The sequence below is a fragment of the Zootoca vivipara genome, chromosome 4 (assembly GCF_965207765.1).
Source record: "Zootoca vivipara chromosome 4, rZooViv2.hap1.1, whole genome shotgun sequence".
NCBI classification, from domain to species: Eukaryota; Metazoa; Chordata; class Lepidosauria; order Squamata; family Lacertidae; genus Zootoca; species Zootoca vivipara.
This window is the reverse complement of record NC_142587.1, coordinates 20,265,106-20,285,059: the sequence shown is the minus strand read 5'-3', so window position 1 is coordinate 20,285,059 and position 19,954 is coordinate 20,265,106. Positions and strand designations below refer to the sequence as shown.

The following is a 19,954-nucleotide window of genomic DNA, read 5'->3' as shown; positions in this document are numbered from 1 at the left end:
CCTACCCTGTGTTAAAATTATCCGTAAGTGCACATGCAGATTATATACAGCAATGCATTATCTGCATAATTTATTTATTTAATCAACGAGTGACATAGGCACACAGTTTAAATATTTTAATGTGTGTAAGGCTTGCCTAAGAAGTATAATTAATAAATAAGAATATAAATACTGCTACTGCTTTCTGCTTGGCTTGGAAACATTCCAAACCAGAGAAAAGGACAAAGTTGCTTAAAGCTGCAGTGTTGCCATTCATTTGGCCTGTCCTGGCTGTGAATTATGGCACAGTGCGCAATACTAAACATGGCCTAGGCAAGACAAACAGAACTATTGGACATTTTTGCTTAAAAAAGCATGAAATATAACTGACTTGTTTTGGCACCTCTGAATGCTGTTCTGAAGGCTTTGCTGTCAAGCTCCTAATAGAGTGAATCTTGCTGTGTTTCCTGGAAAGGGGTTAAAAAAAAAAGAGCGAACATATTTTGCAACAAGTTAAAATGCATGTTATTTCCCACCTCTGTGAATAAATCAGTGGCAGACAATCATGTCTCTAAGCCCAGCTTCAAACAGACTTCTTGTCCAAAAACAGATTTCCTCTCTGTTGTCATTTATGTATGCGGTATTTCAGTGAAGCTATGTGTTATATAAATGTCATTAAAAGGAAAGGACAAGGAACTAAAAAATAAATCCTCCAACTCCAAAAGATGACTCAGAACACAAACCTTTTCGCTAGGATCATTCCACAGTTTAGCAAAAACACTGAACTCATCATGTCGCAGACTGGCTTAGAAACACATTTGGCGGTAGCATGCAACAACCCAACCTTCTATTGTCTCAACTTTTCACTGCCTGTAGCTGGTTGTACCAATTTGCTCTCCTCGTTCTGTTTGTTTATTTAATTAAGAAATAATTGTCTACCTATCTACTGATCGCCTGAATTCCTATGATCACAACACCAGTAATTTGGGCAGGTTTCATGGACCTGGGGTCAAGATGCAGCAGGTCCTGTAATACCTCACTGTTAACAAGCAGGAACTATTTTGCAGGTCATTCGTTATAGGGGACAAAAAGCAATAGATAGCTAATTAGAAGGCAAAAACAAATAAACAAAAAGTTCCAAAACTCCACAACACCTTAGCACAAAACTGGGAAAGCAGGAAGCAGAAGCCAGGAAATGGGGTGGGGGAAAAGAAAAATCTATGTCACGCAGTTTTTTTCTTGTGTATATTGCAGTTTTCTTCTGGGAAGACTATTCAAGCCAGGCACACTCTCCCTATTTTCCTGCAGCTGTGTCATTTGGCTAACTGGGCTGAATGAGCATGCATGAAGCCCAAGAAAACCCTCAAAAAGTAAACAGAGCAAATTATTTTTATTGTTGTTGCAAAGACTCTTTCTAACCTTTCAAACTGTACTTTTTTGTGTCCTCCTTCTTTGACATAGTCCAGAACCTGCTTCTGAGTTCGGCCACTGAGAAGGAAACAAAACAAAACAAAACCAAGAGTTTAAACCATGAAAATAAAAGACTGTGGAAGTACATTCTTCTGGTATTAGTGCATCCTTAACTTTGGGCAGTTTCTGATGCTAGGCATGGCTATTAGTTACCAGGGAGGGTAAATAAAAGCTGGAGAATCTGCTGCTATGAGAATGCCTCTGAAAATGCTCCCTCTGATGTCAACTCATCCACAATGCCTGGGAGTATTTATCACTCAGAAATCAGCACTATCACTCTGTCAAAGACTCTGTCCCCACCGGCTGAAGATTCTTGGAAGTGTCACAGAGAGGCAAGGAGCCTCGCAATGTGGTGGCACTGATTTTTCGCGCAGCATGTTTTCGCACCACAAAAGCTCCTGCTCTCAGGCTACTGCTAAAACCATTCATTTCTTGCAAAAAAGCAAAACTGAATTTTCACCTACATGCCTCGGGTAGGATGAACCGGGCTACCAAAGGTTAACAGAACCATTGTGTTACTTTCTACTTCTTTAGCATAAAAATGTTCCTTCTACATTACATATATGAGTGATTTTATGTTCAGCTGCTCGCAACATGATTGCAGGCATTCACAACTGGTACCCATTAAACTGAATGCAGTCCTCTGGTCATGTATGGTGGGCCATGCGGCCCCCAGTAAGCCTCTGACTTTTGCTGCCTGTCTGAGAATGCTGCGCTACACCACACATCAGCTGATGGGCGGGGAAGCTGAGCAGCTTAAAGAAAGCCCCGCTGCGCCTTGGGTCTCTTCAGGACTTCCTCCACCCTCATTGATAACCTTTTGGGGCTCCAGGGAGGGTCCCCTCATCAGCCACAAGGACTCTCAAGCTCGCTTCTGCCATTTCTGGGTTTGACTTGAATTCATTTAATTATTTCCTGGCACTGTGCATATATGTAGTTGCATGCAAGTGAATCACATGTTAAGTGGGGGGAACGCCTGCACACCCACACCCACCTCTATGAGTTCCATAAGCTGTAAGGTTCTCCAAGAGATCAAATGGTTTGTTACTACAAGCCAAGACAGGGTGCAGTCAACTCTATCCAAACCTTTACAGAGATATTATCTGCCTACTCTGAAACAGTGAGTGCGAAGCTTGGCAACTTGGAGCACTGCCCAGCCACTCGTACGAGCAGAAAGATTTGTCAGACATTGAGAAAACTCGTATTCCATGCCATTCAACTCCCTTGTTGGGTACATTTCTAACCTATCACAAAGACTGATGAATTCTCTTGTGGGAACAGTTTCAAGGACCTCAGTAACTTATGCACCTGCCCCAGGCAGTTCTATACACTTATACCACTTCTAAGGAACCACCACCACAATGAGTTATGAATTTTTAAGAATACTGTTCTTGAAATTCCAAATTTCAATTGCCCGGGTGGCTCCAGTTCAGAAAATTTGGTGGAAAAAGCTGCTGGTCGCTGCTATTAAATGTCATATTTATTAGATTCCCACACCCCTTTCCCCAGAAAGGGAACACTGAATTATGCATTAGGCTGCATACCCAGAGGCACTGAAGCTGGAGCTATGAAACTCTGTCCTATTAAGCATCTGAGGAAACTCATATCTGGCTTAAAACTATGCTCAGCTATTCAAAATGGACGAAAACATTAATAATTTAATTTAATGCTATTTTAACATTAGAAATACATAATACTAGTCACCTATCGTCTGCTTCACCACATCTACAAACTTGTAGTAGCCAGCTAGTAATCAGGGTCTCCTGCCCCGTGTGCCCATGTCACAAGAGACATGCATGTGTCAATCATACATGATGCCATGCATGCAACTGCTTGCACAGAGGCAGTATTTGTGCAAGAAATCTGCCATGCGTGAAACGTCTCAAAAAGTTAGTTCTGTGGATAAATAAAGCAAAACACACTGTGTGCTATCTAGAGTGTGCATTATTATCCGAACAATATATTTTCCTTGCGAACTAGGTAGCTGATAAGGCAAGCTATGATTTAACATGCTATTTTAATTTTCTGCTAGGAAGCTGTCCCTATAGATACTAAATGAAAGTGTACTAAAGATTCAAATGAAGATGGTTCTGTCTCTGTATGAGGTTTTTTTTTTAAAAAAAAATAACAATTAACAAATAGTGCATGCCTTTGGGCAGAAATATGTCAATTTTCTATTTGCATTGAAATAAAAAGTACCTGGGGCATTGCTACTGTCAGTCTCTTCCTAAGCTCTTCAGAATACTTGAGGATACCATGGTTTTGCTTTAATTAAGACTCTTCAAGCAGGGCTGGAGGACGTGTGGCCCTCCTGATGTGGTTGGAACTACAACTTCCATAATCCCTGACTACTGGCCCTTCCAGTTCGGCTGATGGGACTTGGGAGGGCTACAAGTTTCCCATCCCTTTCTTAAATAGAATCCAAACATATAGACTAAAACAATTAGACTAAAGCTGCTCCTTAAGACAAGAGGAAAGACAAACATATGATCAAATACGAACCCCCGAAAGTCAGACTATTGGTTGTCCCTTTTAGCCCAGAGTTAGCCAATGTGGTCCTCTCCAGATGTTGTGGAACACAAGTCCTATCAGCTCCATCTATCATGACAGAGATGACTGGAAGTTGTACACCACAACATCTGGAGAGCATCCCACTGGCGACACCTGACCACCATCTACTCAGTAACTAACTCTCCAAGGCCTCCAAGAACATCTTGGGGTGGGTGGCATTTGCCTTCTGAGTACAACACACCCAATAAAAGCAACACATATTTTTACTCTCAGAAATATTTATCTGAAGACTTTGGAGGCTGGGTGGGGTGGGGGTGGGGAGAGATATCTAGTATGAAATGAAATAGCCCCTAATTATTAAAGATGCTTCAGGCAGACTTTTACTACGAGTCTGAATAATTTCTAGGACATTCAGCGAGTAGTGTGTAGATCAGCATAAACGGCCACCGCAAATTACATGCTTGGGAAACTGCATCCCTCAGCTATCCTGAAAATAAGCATGAAAAGCTTGGTATGCAGAGGAAACATCACACAGAACTCAAGCGGCCGAGATAAATGGGAAAGCAACATATGTGATGAGCCACAGAGCTGAGACAGCAAAAGAAACAGAGGGAGTCCCAATTCTGGTGCATTTCTTTCAATTTAACTTAATTTATCTAGGTCATAATGTAATTAAAAAAGCAACTGAAGTATAAAAAGTGAATCTTGAAATAGCCACATATGGCAGGGGTCAGCAAACTTTTTCAGTAGGGGGCCGCTCCACTGTCCCTCAGACCGTGGGGGGGGGGGCGGATTATATTTTGAAAGGGGGGGGGGGATGAACGAATTCCTACAGAATAACAACAGGAAAACCCCCAGGAACCCAGAAGGCAAAAGTCAGAGAGATTGATGTGCATTCTAATGAGTGAAATAATATCCTGCCAACTGGGTGCCCTGTAGATGTTTTAGACTACAACTCCCACCACCCTTGACAACTGGTTGTGCTGGCTGGGGCTGATGGGAACTGTAGTCAAAAACATCCAGAGGCTCCAGGCCTGTGAAGGCTGTTTTATGACACACACTACTGAAGACTGCAAGACAGTAAAATTTCACTCAGACATCGTAGAACCCTTCACAAAGGGTTCACACATCTTGCATTGTCACATTTGATTAATTTTATCATTTATTTTTTTATTGAGTTTCTTAACCTGGCTATTTTTTTAAAAAAATGATTGAATCTTTTTGCCAATTCAAAATCACTTTTCTATTATTTTCATATGTTCATCGTTCTGCCTTCTCTGGTTCAAAACAGATGGGTTAAGTTTCAGGCACTTTATTGAGGACCAAACATTTATTGCCAAATTAGCTGCGGTGGAATTTCTCCTTTTCCTACAACCGGGCAATTACAATACCGACAGCTATTAGGAGGCATTATACTTTCTAATTTTGTCAAGTGAGCAGCAGTCACCTGGTTGTCTTTTACAGCCAATAATGTCCATGTGTAGGTGGTGGCCTAGCTTTTTAATCACATCATAGCATTATCTCCTGCGCCTTTCACTTTGCTCAGCACCAGAATTTTCCTATCCTCTGCTGCCAAAACTGTGTCCCAATTCCTCTCCAAAAGTATCTCAGTGTATCATATCTTGGAGGTGCTAGCCTGGGTGTTTCCCTGGGTCAATGCCTCCTTATGACTGGGGGCTGAGGCCTAGACTCCATGAAATGAACATGATTTCCTAACAGGGCTCAGAACTATGTTGGTTCCAGGATACGGGGCTACTTGCTTATCTGAAGCTGGCTGTAGGGGAGACCACCTAGGAACATTCTGCATGCCACCTTAATACTCTGCGGTGGGCTTTTTAAATGTAAGAAATAATTCCCCGGTACGGGCAACCCTTTGCAGGTATTTTCAGCATTAATCCACACCCAGAGACAACTGAAGGGCTATGATGCCTCACTATCATAGACAACGTCTACTTGATTCCACAAAGAAGAGACAGAGAAATCACCAGGTGCATCTCAAGGCCACTTCCAGCTTTTCACCCCACTCGCAAATTTCTCAACATTTCCCCTCCCCTAGCATTCAATAAACCTTTCATCAAGCCAAGAATGACAAAAAACTGGCCCTGATGTGCACTGTTGAACTGAACATTAAATTATAGGTACTGCCATTTTTGATGTGGCTCTCTCTGTGTTCATGCATGTACACATTAGTACCCAGGAAGACAGAATACATGATGCCTTACTGAAGTCTACAGTCCTCAGTCCGAAAGTGTTCAGTATAGAAATTTTAAATGCAAGCTGAACCATGGAAAATAAATACAGTAAATTCGCCTCTCTTTCAGTAATTCTGTCAATACATAATGCTCCTGCTCCAACAAACCATGGGTTGTGGCAATGGGAACTCACAAGAAACTCAAGCACTCCCTGGTTTATTTCCTGTTGACAAACTTGGAGGGAGTTTTGTATGGAGCCTTTAAACTAGCATTTCTGGGGTTGGATGTCAGGGAAGGAGGGAAGAGGGTGTGCTCAAGTTTACTGCTTGTTTCCATTGCAACAAACTATGGTTTGCTGGAGAACATTATGTCCGATCTGAGCCAGTACCTCAGGGTGGGTGAGCACACTCTTCTCATGGATTACTGTAGCAAAGAAAAGTATATTTTACCTGAACCTAAAGGATGAACCTCTGGTAAAGAGAACAGGTTTAGGCTTTGGTTTAGGCTCCTCAAATAATCTGAAGAAGGCATGGTGCTCTACACAGATCTTCCAAAAGGCTTTGCAAAAATCCCGACTGGCCATCAGGAATTCTAGGGTGTCCTGGAAGGAACTCTGAAAGATAATGGTGGTAGATTTAACACTGGAAGGAGAGTGAACATAATCCAAGTGCAAATGTGGACATTTCCCTCCACTTTCATCTACACCAACTTCTTGAATAAAATGCAACACATTTCTGTTAGAATGTAAAAAAGGACATTTATATTGCATAAAATTAAAGCAAGCAATAACACTGATTGTGAGGGACAGTAGCTATAGACAGCCGCCTCCCATCTTAAACACAAGCTCTTCGCCCAGCGCAAGTGGGAGCGGGGAGGGGGGTGTTTCTAGCGAGGAATCAGGAAGTAGGAGCCAGGGCTCGGGCAAGGTAGCCGAGCCAAGGCGCCGCTTGGGAACGGAAGGGGGAAGCAGGGAAACCGCGGGAAGAAGACCGATCCCAGCGACCCCGGAATTGCGCAGGAAACGACGTGGGCGGAGATTTAGTATCCCCAGGCTACTTTGCTGGAGGAAAACGCGGGAATCTCCATTCGGAGGTTCTGCACCCGACTGACAACATGTACATAGCACTGTTTCAGCACTGTAAATAGACTGCACTAAATAAAAGGATAAAAATGCAGAGCTGTGAGGAGTCGTTACTCTAGAGTAGCCACCAGTGCCACTATGACACTGATCCTTTTATTTTTAGGATTATTTATTTTAAGAATGATATGGCTTTTGAATCTACTCAGCATCTACTATGCTTTTCTATACCATACAGTACCTAGACCAGGCATCCCCAAACTTCGGCCCTCCAGATGTTTTGGACTACAATTCCCATCCTCCCCAACCACTGGTCATGTTAGCTAGGGATCATGGGAGTTGTAGGCCAAAACATCTGGAGGGCTGCAGTTTGGGGATGCCTGACCTAGACAGAAAAGGGCCCTACTGAGAGGCTGAACTATTCATTTTGTTATGTAGAATGTAAAACAAGACAAGTGGTTAGCACAATTTGTTAGAGCTGGTGCTAATAAAGCCAAAGTCGCAGGTTTGATCCCTGTATGGGCCAGCTGCATCTTCCTGCATTGTGGAGGGTTAAACTAGACAATGCTCAAGGTCCCTTCCAACCTTATGATTGTATGATAATGGAACATAACTGTCCTGAAACGTCATTATAATGGAATATTATGAAGCCCTCCACCTGTATCAACATGACTGTTTCCCTAAAGTAATCATTTCTCTTGCTGACCCACTTCATCTGCCTCAAAGCATTTAATGCCAGCCTCAAAACATTCATTTTGTGACTGCTACAGGAGAAGTGACAGGCAATATTTTAGAATGGTGAGAGCTTCCTAAGTAATCACAGCGGACTGGAAACAAGAATCTGCTGAACTATCAGTTCCTGATACTCAAATCTAAGAGATAAGACACTAGCTTCCACTCAAGTGGTAGGACTGTACCATTTTGGACCACAGGTTTGGGGGTGAGGGACTCTCATGACTAAACAATTCCTCCCACACAGAAAACTAGTTTTCAGGGTTCTAGCCAAGAATCCTCCTGACATCTAGTTTTTCCATGAGATACATTTCTAATTAAGGCTTATTTAAGTCCTCACTTAAGTAGTCTGAAGTGGCACAGCCCAAAATGCAGGTTTACCAGTTCAGTGAGAACTAGGACTAAGCCTAGTGAACAGAACAGAGTATTTGGAGGTAGTCAATTGTTACATTATTCCCTAGGGAGATCACCAAAAGGGGAAAGGGTAACATAGGCAGAATTTGGAGGCTGATATATACTGTAGTGACTTTCCAGGGCTTGACTTTCATAGCCAAGCTGAGATTTAAACCTGGATGTCTTGGAGATCAAGCAGAAGCCCTATAATATAAAAATAACAATAATAATTTATTAGTGTGTCCTTCTACGCTGGAGCGGCAATATTCTCTCATCTCACTTCCTACCTCTGCTCACCCTTTCCCCAATCCATTTTACCATCTTCATTGGCCCATTCCTTTCATATTTTATGACCTCTCCCATCAATCTTCTTCTGAATTTACCATTGGTAGCCTATTTCCAAACCAGGGCACATTTTCTAAGAGGTACTACCGACAATGGGGCAATTTGAGGGAAGAGGAACACCCAAGATCAGTTTGAGATGGAGCCAAGCAGAACATCAGCTATGATTGGACTAGCACAGAAAAGGAGTGCCCCAAATGAAGTCAGCAGCTGTCAGGGTGGGAAAAACAAATGTTCATTTCCTATGTCACAGTTCAGAGCCCACAGAATTGGGCAAGGTATAAGCTCACAACTTTATGCAGAGATAAAGGTGGTTTAAAGAATCCAGTATGAAAAAGCTGAATGGAAATAATACATTTTATGCTTTCATCAGGCACCTGCCACTTAAAACTGCCTTGTGCCATTCCAGAGACTTACGTTTGCATCTGGCCTCAACTTAATAAGAAAACGCTTCCTCTTAAAGCTCAGTTTTCGAACTTTAGCCCAGTTGAAGGCATTGATTTTGGTGTGGCCCTGAATATGAAGAAGAACGGAAAAGAAAAGGTATGAATATGTTTCCTCCCCCACAAACAGGCATTCATTCATCTGCAAAATCAATTTTAAAAACCAACAAAAGGTGCAGTTCACTACACTCAAAACTACTTTAATTTAGTCTGCCTGCTTAGCTGCCTAAAACAAATAAGGCAATTCCACTTTCAGTGGCACAATAAAGGAAACTGGATATAATGACCTATTTCTACTTTCTGCTCAACTAGGCAATTATCAGTGCCAGCCAAAGAGTTGGAACCAGGTCCTTAAGGCTTTAACATCCAATAACTATCTGCAAGAGATAGGGATTCTCCATGAAAGAGGCCATCTCTACACTGGCAAACAGTTACTATAGGGTACTAGCAGACTGGATCTCACAGTATGGCAGCTATGAGCTGACTCCTTCTCATTTGCAGTCTAGACTGAACTATGATTAGAGCTTCTCACCTGAAACACCAGAATGCCTGTATGGGCAACTGCCAGGTTTATCTTAGTTCCTTCCCTGTCCTTGGCTGGATGCAATCGGATTCCATACATTTCCAAACGACGGGCAATCTCAAGCAGCTGGAAATCAGATTCTGCTGGTGTCTGTCCACTGAAGGAATGATAATTGATTTTACACGGGACAAAGAAGGTTAAAAAGAACCATTAGAGCTTTTCACGGCAGATGTTGTTTCCTGCTCAGACTTGCATACAAAGTCGCTGTGAAACAGACCCTAGCACCAATTTGAATGACCTAGTACAAATAAATTTCATGTCTACTGCATGTCCTTGCATTCTTTGTGACTATCTGCTGGAGCAACAACTGGCACACTAGACTGTAACCACTCATATGTTAAATACTCAAAGGGTAGTTTCAAGTGTACCAGTGAAGCAAAATGAAGACATGCAACCTTCTCACACTTCCTCTTCCTCTACAACACAACTTTGTGTATCCTCTCAAACCTGGAATCTCCCATTTAGGAAATGAACCATTTCCCAGTGGTGATAAACAAGATTTCCCATTGGCAACTGAATATGATTTTGTAGTTGATGTTATAAAAGGTGATGATTTATACCAGGCATCCCCAAACTCTGGCCCTCCAGATGTTTTGGACTACAATTCCCATCTTCCCCTACCACTGGTCCTGTTAGCTAGGGATCATGGGAGTTGTAGGCCAAAACATCTGGAGGACCGCAGTTTGGGGGTGCCTGATTTATACTATACCTAAACACCTCTGTGAACTCCCAGAGAAAAGTTGTGCCATGGTTTGTTAAGTTTTGACACACAAGTAGTTAAAACAACACAAAAGGTTTTGGGTGGCTCTATTCACAAACTGGATAAATGTAAAAAATAAAACAAAAGAAGACGAGTAAGATGAGGAAAAACAGAGACTCGCCTTCTTTCCTTTGTGTCCTGCTTCAGAGTCTAGCTTTTGTGCTTTCTACTACACAGGTACCGTGTTTTCCCGAAAATAAGACACTGTCTTATATTTATTTTTCCTCAAGAAGGCACTCTATGGCTTATTTTCGGGGGGTGTCTTATTCCAGCATGGCTGAGGGCAGCAAGCTGTTGCCGAGAGGCACCACGTCCATGTTTTATTTTGGGGGTATGGCTTATATTGAGGAAATGCGTAGAAATCCTGCTATGGCTTATTTTATGGGTATGTCTTATTTTCGGGGAAACAGGGTACATATACATCAAACATTGTCTTTCTCCCTTTAATTTTTCATCCATCCCCAAAACCACTTCTGCAATGCCTTCTTTCTGCTATTTGTTAACCCACCTCTGCCCTCTTTCTCTACTCTGTTATGAAGCCCTGTCTCTCCTCTAACCTTTCTGCTGGTTTTCTTAGATAATAAATCCTAAGGACAAAAGTCCTGCTTTATAAGACAACAGCACTAAGAATGCCATTACTTAAGCATTAAATAGTAATACTTACATGTGATTACGATGAAATTCCATGATTTTGTCTTCTAACGCTTCTTGCTGAGGTATATACTTGTTCTTTGCTATGTGTTCACGATCAATGGTTTCGTCAAAATCCCCAATCTCAGCTAGGGAGAGGGGGAGAAAGTGCACTCAATAGATGAAATGTATGTATTCCAATGCATGTTTATTTATCAGTAAGCTCTACTGAGTTCAATAGGATGCACTCTTTAAGTTGTATGGATTCTTATTCTCGGGGTGGAACAAACAGAAAATCCTGAAAGATGCAGTGAGCAGTGAATAACAGAGCTTGTGGTCCTGAACGTTTCATGCAAAGGACTGAAAACAGGGAGGAAGGATACTGAGCTGTAGGGCCTGCTGTCAATTAGCAAGGATCCATTGGGATCAAACCACAGCAGTGAGATTTCTGAGGGCTCAGCAAATTACACAAGCACCTCTTGGAAACATGCAGCATTTTCCAACGTATCACAAACCATGCTGTTCTTTACAGATGCTTTTCTCAAAAGGCCTGTTTTTCTTCTGTTACAGGATTTCTGTGGGAATAGTAGATGGCAATGTGATGCCCAAAGTAGAAAATCCAGAGGGTGACACTCCTAACGGTGGTTAAACTATGATAATAAATGAAAGAATTGATAATTGGGTGCCTTGTGACAACAGCCCAACTTCTGCAGCCTCACCCTGTCCTCTGGTAGGGCTGCTCTGCATTCCTACCAGTTTCATCTCACTCGGATGACACATATGAGACAGGACAGGGAAGATTTGGCACAGTAGATGATAACCAGTTAGAGATACTCTGGAGAGAAAATGCACTGAGAAATGCAGGAACTTTGATGAAGAAAAATAGGGGCATGTGGCTCTCACTGTAGTTCTCTTTCAGGCATTTTTGCTGGCACATGTCACAATTACACTAATGAGAAAAGACGTATATAAGGTTCTAGTCACACACAGGAGAGCACAGAAAATCACACGCAGGCCCATCAAAACCATATGAAGGTAACCACAATAGAAAATGCCTCACAACAGATACCACCATGAATTAGCTGCAAATCTAGCAGACAAAATTATGAAGGGCAAATTCTACCTGCACTAACAGAAAGCGAAAGTAAAGAATACTCTAAATCACACCAGGTGTGTGTTTGTTATATATACGAGTGTGTGTGGTGTTATTTATTAATCCCATTTCCATTAAACACATTCCAATGGCAAAGAATATTGAAAGAAGCAAGCAAATAGCAATTCCTTCCTACTTCCATTTTCACCATAGTATTTTGAAACAACCTGAAGAAAATGGATGCCACTCAGATACTAGCCCAATGTATCTTTATGAACATACATTTATGGATACGGCAACTGACCTTAACCTACTGAAAATGTATTCATAAGTCAGCATTGTACCTGGGCACCTTATTCTTCAAAATGCAGGAAGGGTTTGGAGATGAGCAAGTTATACTTACACTGTACAATGTGTGAGATTAAGAGAGCAGCACTGGTGTCGTTACAGGTTAGTCTTCCTTGTGTTAAATCCTGCTTTACCTGCAGTGCAAATAAGTACCTGAAAACACAAAAAGAAAAAGCAGTGGAGGAATGAACAAGGCTTCCATGGAGTGGCAAGGACACCTGTGAAATCGAAATGTTAACAAGGGGAGATTTAGCAGCAATCCCGTCCACATCGCTAACAAGAAATAACTGCAAAATAATGTAGCGGTTGTACAGTCTTCATGGAATTAATTCTCACCTTTCAAATTATGGGTGTTTCAAATATAAACCCCCTTCATGGATCACTGCCTTGTCATGGCGAAGGGGCTCGAATAACTCCAAGGAGCTATGAGCTATGCCGTGCAGGGCCACCCAAGACAGACAGGTCATAGCCGAGAGTTTAGACTAAATGCGAGAAGTTCCTGGAGAAGGAACTGGCAACCATAGCTGCCAAGTTTTCCCTTTTCTCATGAGGAAGCCTATTCAGCATAAGGGAATTTCCCTTAAAAAAAGGGAGAACTTGGCAGCTATGCTGGCAACCCACTCCAGTATTTTTGCCATGAAAACTCAATGGATATTAGAAAGGAGAAGCTTTGAGAAGAAATTTCCAAGGCATGCTCTGGTTCATGGGGTCACGGAGAGTCTGACACGACTAAGACTACGATATATAAACACTATCTGATTTCCTGAACTTGCAACCAACAAAACAACAATTGTCAGCGGAGTGTAGTGGTTGGACTAGGACCTGAAGTCAAATCTCCGTTTAGTTATAAAGTTCACAGGGCAATTTCAGGCCATTCGCCACCTCTTAGCCTAAACTACCTCACAGGGCTGTTGTGAAGACAGAGCAGAACCATGTATACCACTACAAGCTCCTGGGAGGAGTGGGGAGAGGCAAGAAGGGTAATAAATAAATCTAGTTGTTGCAGGAATTTCACATTTTTAACCACCAAATTATATCCCCCCTCCCTTTTAAACAAACTCCTGAGCTATGCAGGCTAGCAATTGCACCAGAATACATTATATCCTATTCATGTTGGATATAGGCCTTTTTTAAAAAAGGGAAAGGAAAAAAAGACACAAAAACTCTACCAAGTGGTTAAGGCACTGATAGATTGGAGTTTGGCTGACTTATTAAATTAATTTTTTAAAAAAGTTTAGCATTACATAAGAACGTGGCCACTCTCTGAAATTTCCATTTTAAGATCCATCACATTTTTTTTTAATTCAGAGAGCAAGTGAGAGTTATCTTCTCAGAAGAGGGTATAAGATTAGTCTGGTGTCTGACTTTGATTTTTTTAAAGAACCTGTGCTGCCCTATGTTCCATCTGCTAGTTTCTTCTATAACTTTCAGAGGTTGCCTATACCTGAAAACCAGCATATTAAAAAAGCAACCAAATAAATAAATGAAAACAAGTATTTTCCATTCACTCTTCTTCCTTTTAATATTTGCTCCAGGGCCCTGCCTGCTACTTGGGATAGGTTTCCAGGACTGTTGTTACCTGCCTTTATTGTCTTTCAGGAATATAAACACTATTCTCCACCCACAATCCTACCACCACCAATCCTTCTTAGTACATGTTAGTTTAAGAAGCAGGAAATCATGGAGGGGGGAAAATCAGATGAAACAGAAAAGGTGATGCTAAAACTTCAAAGAGGTGCAGATAAGTAAGAGCAATTAAAATTACTAATATGCAATGATGGTTCAAAGGTTTATAGTACTGAAATTCAGCATTTGGCAGCGCTTGCAGCTCGCTATAATGCTAGGAGAATTTGAAACAGTAAAACCCTCCCACTAAAGTATGTGATTTACATATTCACTAGAGGTGCACACCCCACAGATTATACAGTTATAATCCTGTACACAAAAAAACTCTAATTTTAAAATAGAAAACTCATTATAGAACTGGAAAACAGAGAAGCGCAACTGAACTTGTAGGAGGAGGGAGATTTTTATACCTACAACTTGGGGCAGATCATGATTCCATGGTCTCTCAGAACTGGAGAGGATGAATAGGCACCAAAATATAGTGTGAAGACCACAGGTGCCCTATAGCCCTTGAACAGCCTTGCACATGAATTATAGGTCTACAGCATGTGGGTGTCATGGAAACCGCAGTTACAATGGAAAGCCCACACATTTACAGAGGCATCCAAAATGTCACTGAAAGCTGAAGTCACAAATTACATCCTCCTGGCAATCCAGGAAAGAAGAGGGCCAATCTGTTGGGGTCTCTAGACCCTTTCCTTCCTATACCAGCCAGTGGCCCCATCCAGATTAATGTCAGACCCGGCACTGGAATCCAATCCAAAATGAACTCCTAACCCCCTGTCTTCATCTGGCTTATTCTTTTCTTCATCCAGCAGTATATCTACATGCATGCCTCCAGTAGCTGTCAATCCCCTCCTTTAATCAGTCGCTAATGAAAATGGATGCCAGTACTGACCTTGTTAACTCCTCTTGCAGTTGAGTATGATCAGGCGGGAAGAATTTCACCACGAATTTTAGAATCACATGCTTAGGCCCTAGGGGGGGGAGAAAAGGGGGATGGGTGAGAAGAAACCTAAAATTCTGAATTAAGTAGTTTCCTTCTGCACACACAAACACCTTTGTCTGAACTCAGGTGTGACTAGTACCCATTAACCACAATTACCATTGGACTCCCATTCATTTTGAGCCAAGACTTCTTTTGCCAAAATAATAGCACAAAGACAGCTTTTAACGTTTTTCTGATCCTTGAGGATCAGAATGGCAATAGGCAAGTGTGTGCTGCTGTGTTAAGAATACAGAAAGTTGCCTTATACTGCCAGTCTGTTGGCCCTTCTAGCTCCCAAACCTGGTGCTCTTCCAGAACGCTTTTGATTACACTCCCATTAGTCCCAGCCAGAACAACTAATCTCCTTTCTTCACAGCATGACAATGCAGCAATCTCAGACCAGGACTCCAAGCCCGAAAGCCCTTTTATTTTTTAATAAAACTAAAGGCAGTGTGGACATTTGTGGTCAGATGATCTCTACGTCCGCTTCCAACCACATAATCAAACAATGGCTAATAGTGTCCCCCTTCCCCACACTTCTTCCATTATGGTAGCCACTGCCTGATTAAATGCAGAAGCTGACCCACCCATGATGGTGTGAGTATCCCAAAATAATTTCTTTAGAACTATGTCTAGGGTTGTTCACACCTGGGTTCCAAATGGGAAGGTGTCATCTCTGTAGTTGGCACTGCAGAAAGCTATAGAACAGGCACCCCCAAACTTCGGCCCTCCAGATGTTTTGGACTACAATTCCCATCATGCCTGACCACTGGTCCTGTTAGCTAGGGATCATGGGAGTTGTAGGCCAAAACATCTGGAGGGCCGCAGTTTGGGGGTGCCTGCTATAGAAACTACGTGCTTCATGAAACCATTTTATTTGAAACATGGAGGCAGTTGTGAAATGTGATGATGGTGCAAAGGCTGCTTGAGCAGCCTGTAAGATCATATTCTTGCTAACAGTAACATACGACTCATGATTACTGCACTATTGTGCAACTGTTATGCTTGATGTATGTTAAGAACACAATACTGATTTGTGTTTTGAGAATCCCAGGGCCAGGTTTATCCCACCATACTGTCTTGTGTGTGTTTTTGTACTTTCTGTTGTATTATTGATGCTGATTATTTGTATGCAACTATATTGTTATACTGGGGGAAAAGAAAGGCCTCAATGAAGACACGATTTTTTAAAAATACTCTTCCTTAAAGGAATAATTCACTACATGTGGGGAATGCTGGGTATATGTGTGAGAACATTAACAAAATGCAACAAGCGACAACTTGTATTCAGTGTATTCAGCCACCTCATCTGCAAAGGTAAGTTCTTAAGGACTGCAGGCATAAATTGACAAACTTGCCTAGCTTCTACCCTTCTTTCTGAAACCACCCCTTGTGACTTGCTGCATTGCTCAGAAGAAAGAGAAGAGAGCACAGACACACAGGAGTAAGCAAATAGTTTCAATCTTTATAACATATTCTTTTTCAAAGCCACATTGACAGGCTTTGAAACAGGAGAAACTAATGCAATATAAATTAATTCAAGGTGTAGGCTAAGGCAGCATTCACGTCCATGCGTCTAGCCTGTTTTGCAACTGGCAAATAAAGCTGCCAATGGCTATGGTCAGAACCTAATTTGGATAAGCAGCCTGCTGAACAATTTCATAAAGTTCTGCTAGAAAGGTAGCCTATAAAACATTTCACCATCGCAAAATCAAAACAATACATGGCATTTGAAAGGAACTAGTAGTCCCTTGATCCAGTTCAAGTAAACTATGGTCTGTACTTTTAAGGAAATTTGTTTAATTTCCTGAAATGGGAATGTTTACTTATGTTGAATTGTCGTGTGTTTTTAGCTTAGCGTTTTTCCTTTGACAGTAGCTCTCATGTGATTGGCTGAAGGTGAGTCACATGAGAGAGAAATTCTATTCTGTTGTGACTGTTATTCCTGTAATTGTTATTTAACTATTTTCTCTCTGTGAGGAGAATGGCTGCTGAGAGAGACTTCTCAGAATACTGTTGAGCACAGTGTGTGTTAGTGTGATATGTGTGTATACACACACCCACACCATGGACTAGCTACCTTTCCCTGGATCTGTCCTGTATGTGTAGCGAGAGTTGAGAGTTCACCTTGCTTAGCCTGTCCTGCCTCCAACATTCCTGGATTTCCACACAGGGGTGCAATATCTGAACAGGACCTGCATATATAAAGTCCAATTACTGCATACCCATTTTGCATGTTCAGAAGCCCAGATAAAATCTTGGCACTAACCATGCAATTAGGGCCTACACATGTTGAATTTGACATACATAGGCCCTATCAGAATGCTACCACCTGAGCATCCATGGAAGAATGTGGGTAACAAGAGATGCCATGCTCTTGATCTCCACCAAATATTGGAAAGAGCTGAGGTGTTTATGGATTCATGCTTGTCTTAGCTATATGAAGAAAACTGTCGGTACGTACTTCTGATCTGTTTCACGATAGGTTTCAAAAGATCCAACCATACCTGGGGGAAGGAGGGAGAAATGCACATGATCACCTCTGCAAATATAGCAAGAAATATAGCAACGCAGTGTAGACGACAACTAAATTATTTGATACAGCATGCAGCAGTCTTCACCACATTTTAACAGCCAGCACACATTTTCTGCTTTCAGATCCCTCTTTCTCTGCCAAGGGAAACTAAAAGCCTAAACCGCCATTAAACCTCAACCAAAGGGCCTTAAAGTGTATGTAACAAGAGGCACTCAAAAATTTAAAGACCATGGCAAAACCTCAACTAGTAGTGGAATGAACAGTCACAAAAACCTCCCACTTAAAAATGGGGCAAGGCTGTTAAGTTGCTTGATGCTGTGAGGGTGGTACAGCTGTTACTCTCCTGTAGCTCTATTCCATGCTTCTTAGGTAATTTGGGAATATAGAAAGCACACACAAAGGGTGGGGATCATGGGAGTGTTAGACACCCAGAGTAGTGACCAAAGAGAAAAGCTAAATGGTCTCATCCCTCCATTGTGACCTGGGCTAGGTGGCTTGCTGGTTGGCCAGTCAATTAGGTGCATTGCTTACACAAGCTGGTTCTAGCCTTCCCTGTTGCAGGAGGCAAGTAGAGAGCTGTGTCATTAAAATACTCATGGGGAAATATGACTATTAGTCATGATAGCTATGGAAGTATGCCTCTGAACACCAGTCTTGGGGGCTGACTATCAGAGAGGGCTACTGCTTCTGGGCTTCCCAGATGGGACCTTTGGCGAAAGCATGGGACCTTTGGCGAAGTTAAGATACAGGCAAAGCTGACCATCTTTACAAGACAGAGATAACAGGTTCAGTCTTTAATACTATGCACAGTTACCAGGGAGTAAACCCAACTGAATTCATTGGGACTATCTTCTGAGCAGATGTGCACAGGACTGTGATATCAGTAACATGTCATATTAATATTAATAGAATATACAGTGGTACCTCACAAGACGAATGCCCTGCAAGACGAATTTTTCTGATGGTGACTCGCAAGACAAATTCGTTTTGCGAAAAATTCGTCTTGCGAATCGCGGTTTCCCATAGGAATGCATTGAAATTTAATTAATGCGTTCCTATGGGCAAAAAAAGAAATTTCAATGCATTCCTATGGGAAACCGCGATTCGCAAGACGAATTTTTCGCAAAACGAATTGACTCGTGGAACGAATTAAATTTGTCTTGCGAGGCACCACTGTACTATGCTTGGTTGTGCTTAGATGCAACTTTTATATCACAATCCAATACATGTCTACTCAGAAGTAAGTCACAGTAGATTTCTCCCAGATAAATAGCATTAAATGAGCATCCATTTATTTAAAAATAAATATATAAAATATGTTTCTTACAAAAAGAAAATTCACCTTTCTCATGGAAACGAACTAGGTACAGTGGTACCTCTACTTACGAATTTAATGTGTTCCGAACGCACATTTGTAAGTCGAAAAAATTTGTAAGTCGAATCCCATAGGAATGCATTGGGAGAAAAAATTCGCAAGTCGAAGCAACCCTATCTAAAAATTCGTAAGTAGAAAAAATCCTATCTAAACTGCATCCAAGATGGAAGACGGAGCTCCATTTGTAAGTAGAAACATTCGTAAGTAGAGGTACCACTGTATTAAAAAAAAAAGGCTTTAGAAAGGAATACAGGTGACTCTCCGGGGATAGTACCTAAAGCCAAAATCGCATACAGTAAAAACACATGGTAGGTGGAATTGCCAAAGTATTTTTTTCTAAAACACCTGTCCCCTTTCCCTTTTGTTTTATTAAACTTCGTGAAGTATATAAAGCTGAATGCGCATAAGTTAAATGTGCATAAGCTGCGAGTTACCTGTACGCATATTTGTTCTGTGTGACCTTGAGCAGCTTTAAATTATGCAAAGGCAAAACTCATTTCCAGTGTCCTTGTAACAGAAGCATAGCCCCAGGAGCCACATTTGAAGAAAACCCCAAAACCTGAGAAATATTTAAATTATTCAAGGCCCCCCCCCAATTTTTATATTATTAAAGAGCTAAAATAGCAATTTAACAAAGGCATTTTTCATTTCAAGGTTCTCTTCTTAAGCATATGAAAATGTATAAATAATTCCCCTGAGATGCAATTTGAAAAGCAAGCTTTTTTAAAACCATATTTTTGTTAGACAATAAAAACCTTTAAAGCTCTGGTCATTTATTTGTTAGCAACATCTTAATGTTTGAAGGCATTCCATTAACTCTACATCTTGTTTTTTTAGCTTCACATTTGGCACAGTGAAGAATGTTGTGCACTGCC

At 41.5% G+C, this 19,954-nt stretch overlaps 1 protein-coding gene across 17 annotated transcripts in view; it reads right to left on the bottom strand.

Annotated features, from left to right (window-relative positions):
* The window catches only part of FARP1 (FERM, ARH/RhoGEF and pleckstrin domain protein 1), a 175,850-nt gene that overhangs the window by 53,434 nt on the left and 102,462 nt on the right, over window positions 1-19,954 (bottom strand). For 10 of the 17 annotated variants that reach the window (XM_088667532.1, XM_088667537.1, XM_088667530.1 and 7 more), the window contains exons 4-12: window positions 17,633-17,675; window positions 15,079-15,157; window positions 12,610-12,707; window positions 11,148-11,262; window positions 9,673-9,820; window positions 9,115-9,210; window positions 6,602-6,765; window positions 1,399-1,467; window positions 371-446 (exon numbers count right to left, since the gene is read on the bottom strand). In XM_088667532.1, coding sequence (XP_088523658.1) covers window positions 371-446; window positions 1,399-1,467; window positions 6,602-6,765; window positions 9,115-9,210; window positions 9,673-9,820; window positions 11,148-11,262; window positions 12,610-12,707; window positions 15,079-15,157; window positions 17,633-17,675 — 888 coding nt within the window. The remainder of the gene's footprint in view (window positions 1-370; window positions 447-1,398; window positions 1,468-6,601; window positions 6,766-9,114; window positions 9,211-9,672; window positions 9,821-11,147; window positions 11,263-12,609; window positions 12,708-15,078; window positions 15,158-17,632; window positions 17,676-19,954) is intronic. The other 7 variants (XM_088667542.1, XM_088667540.1, XM_088667533.1 and 4 more) reach the window with 1 other exon arrangement.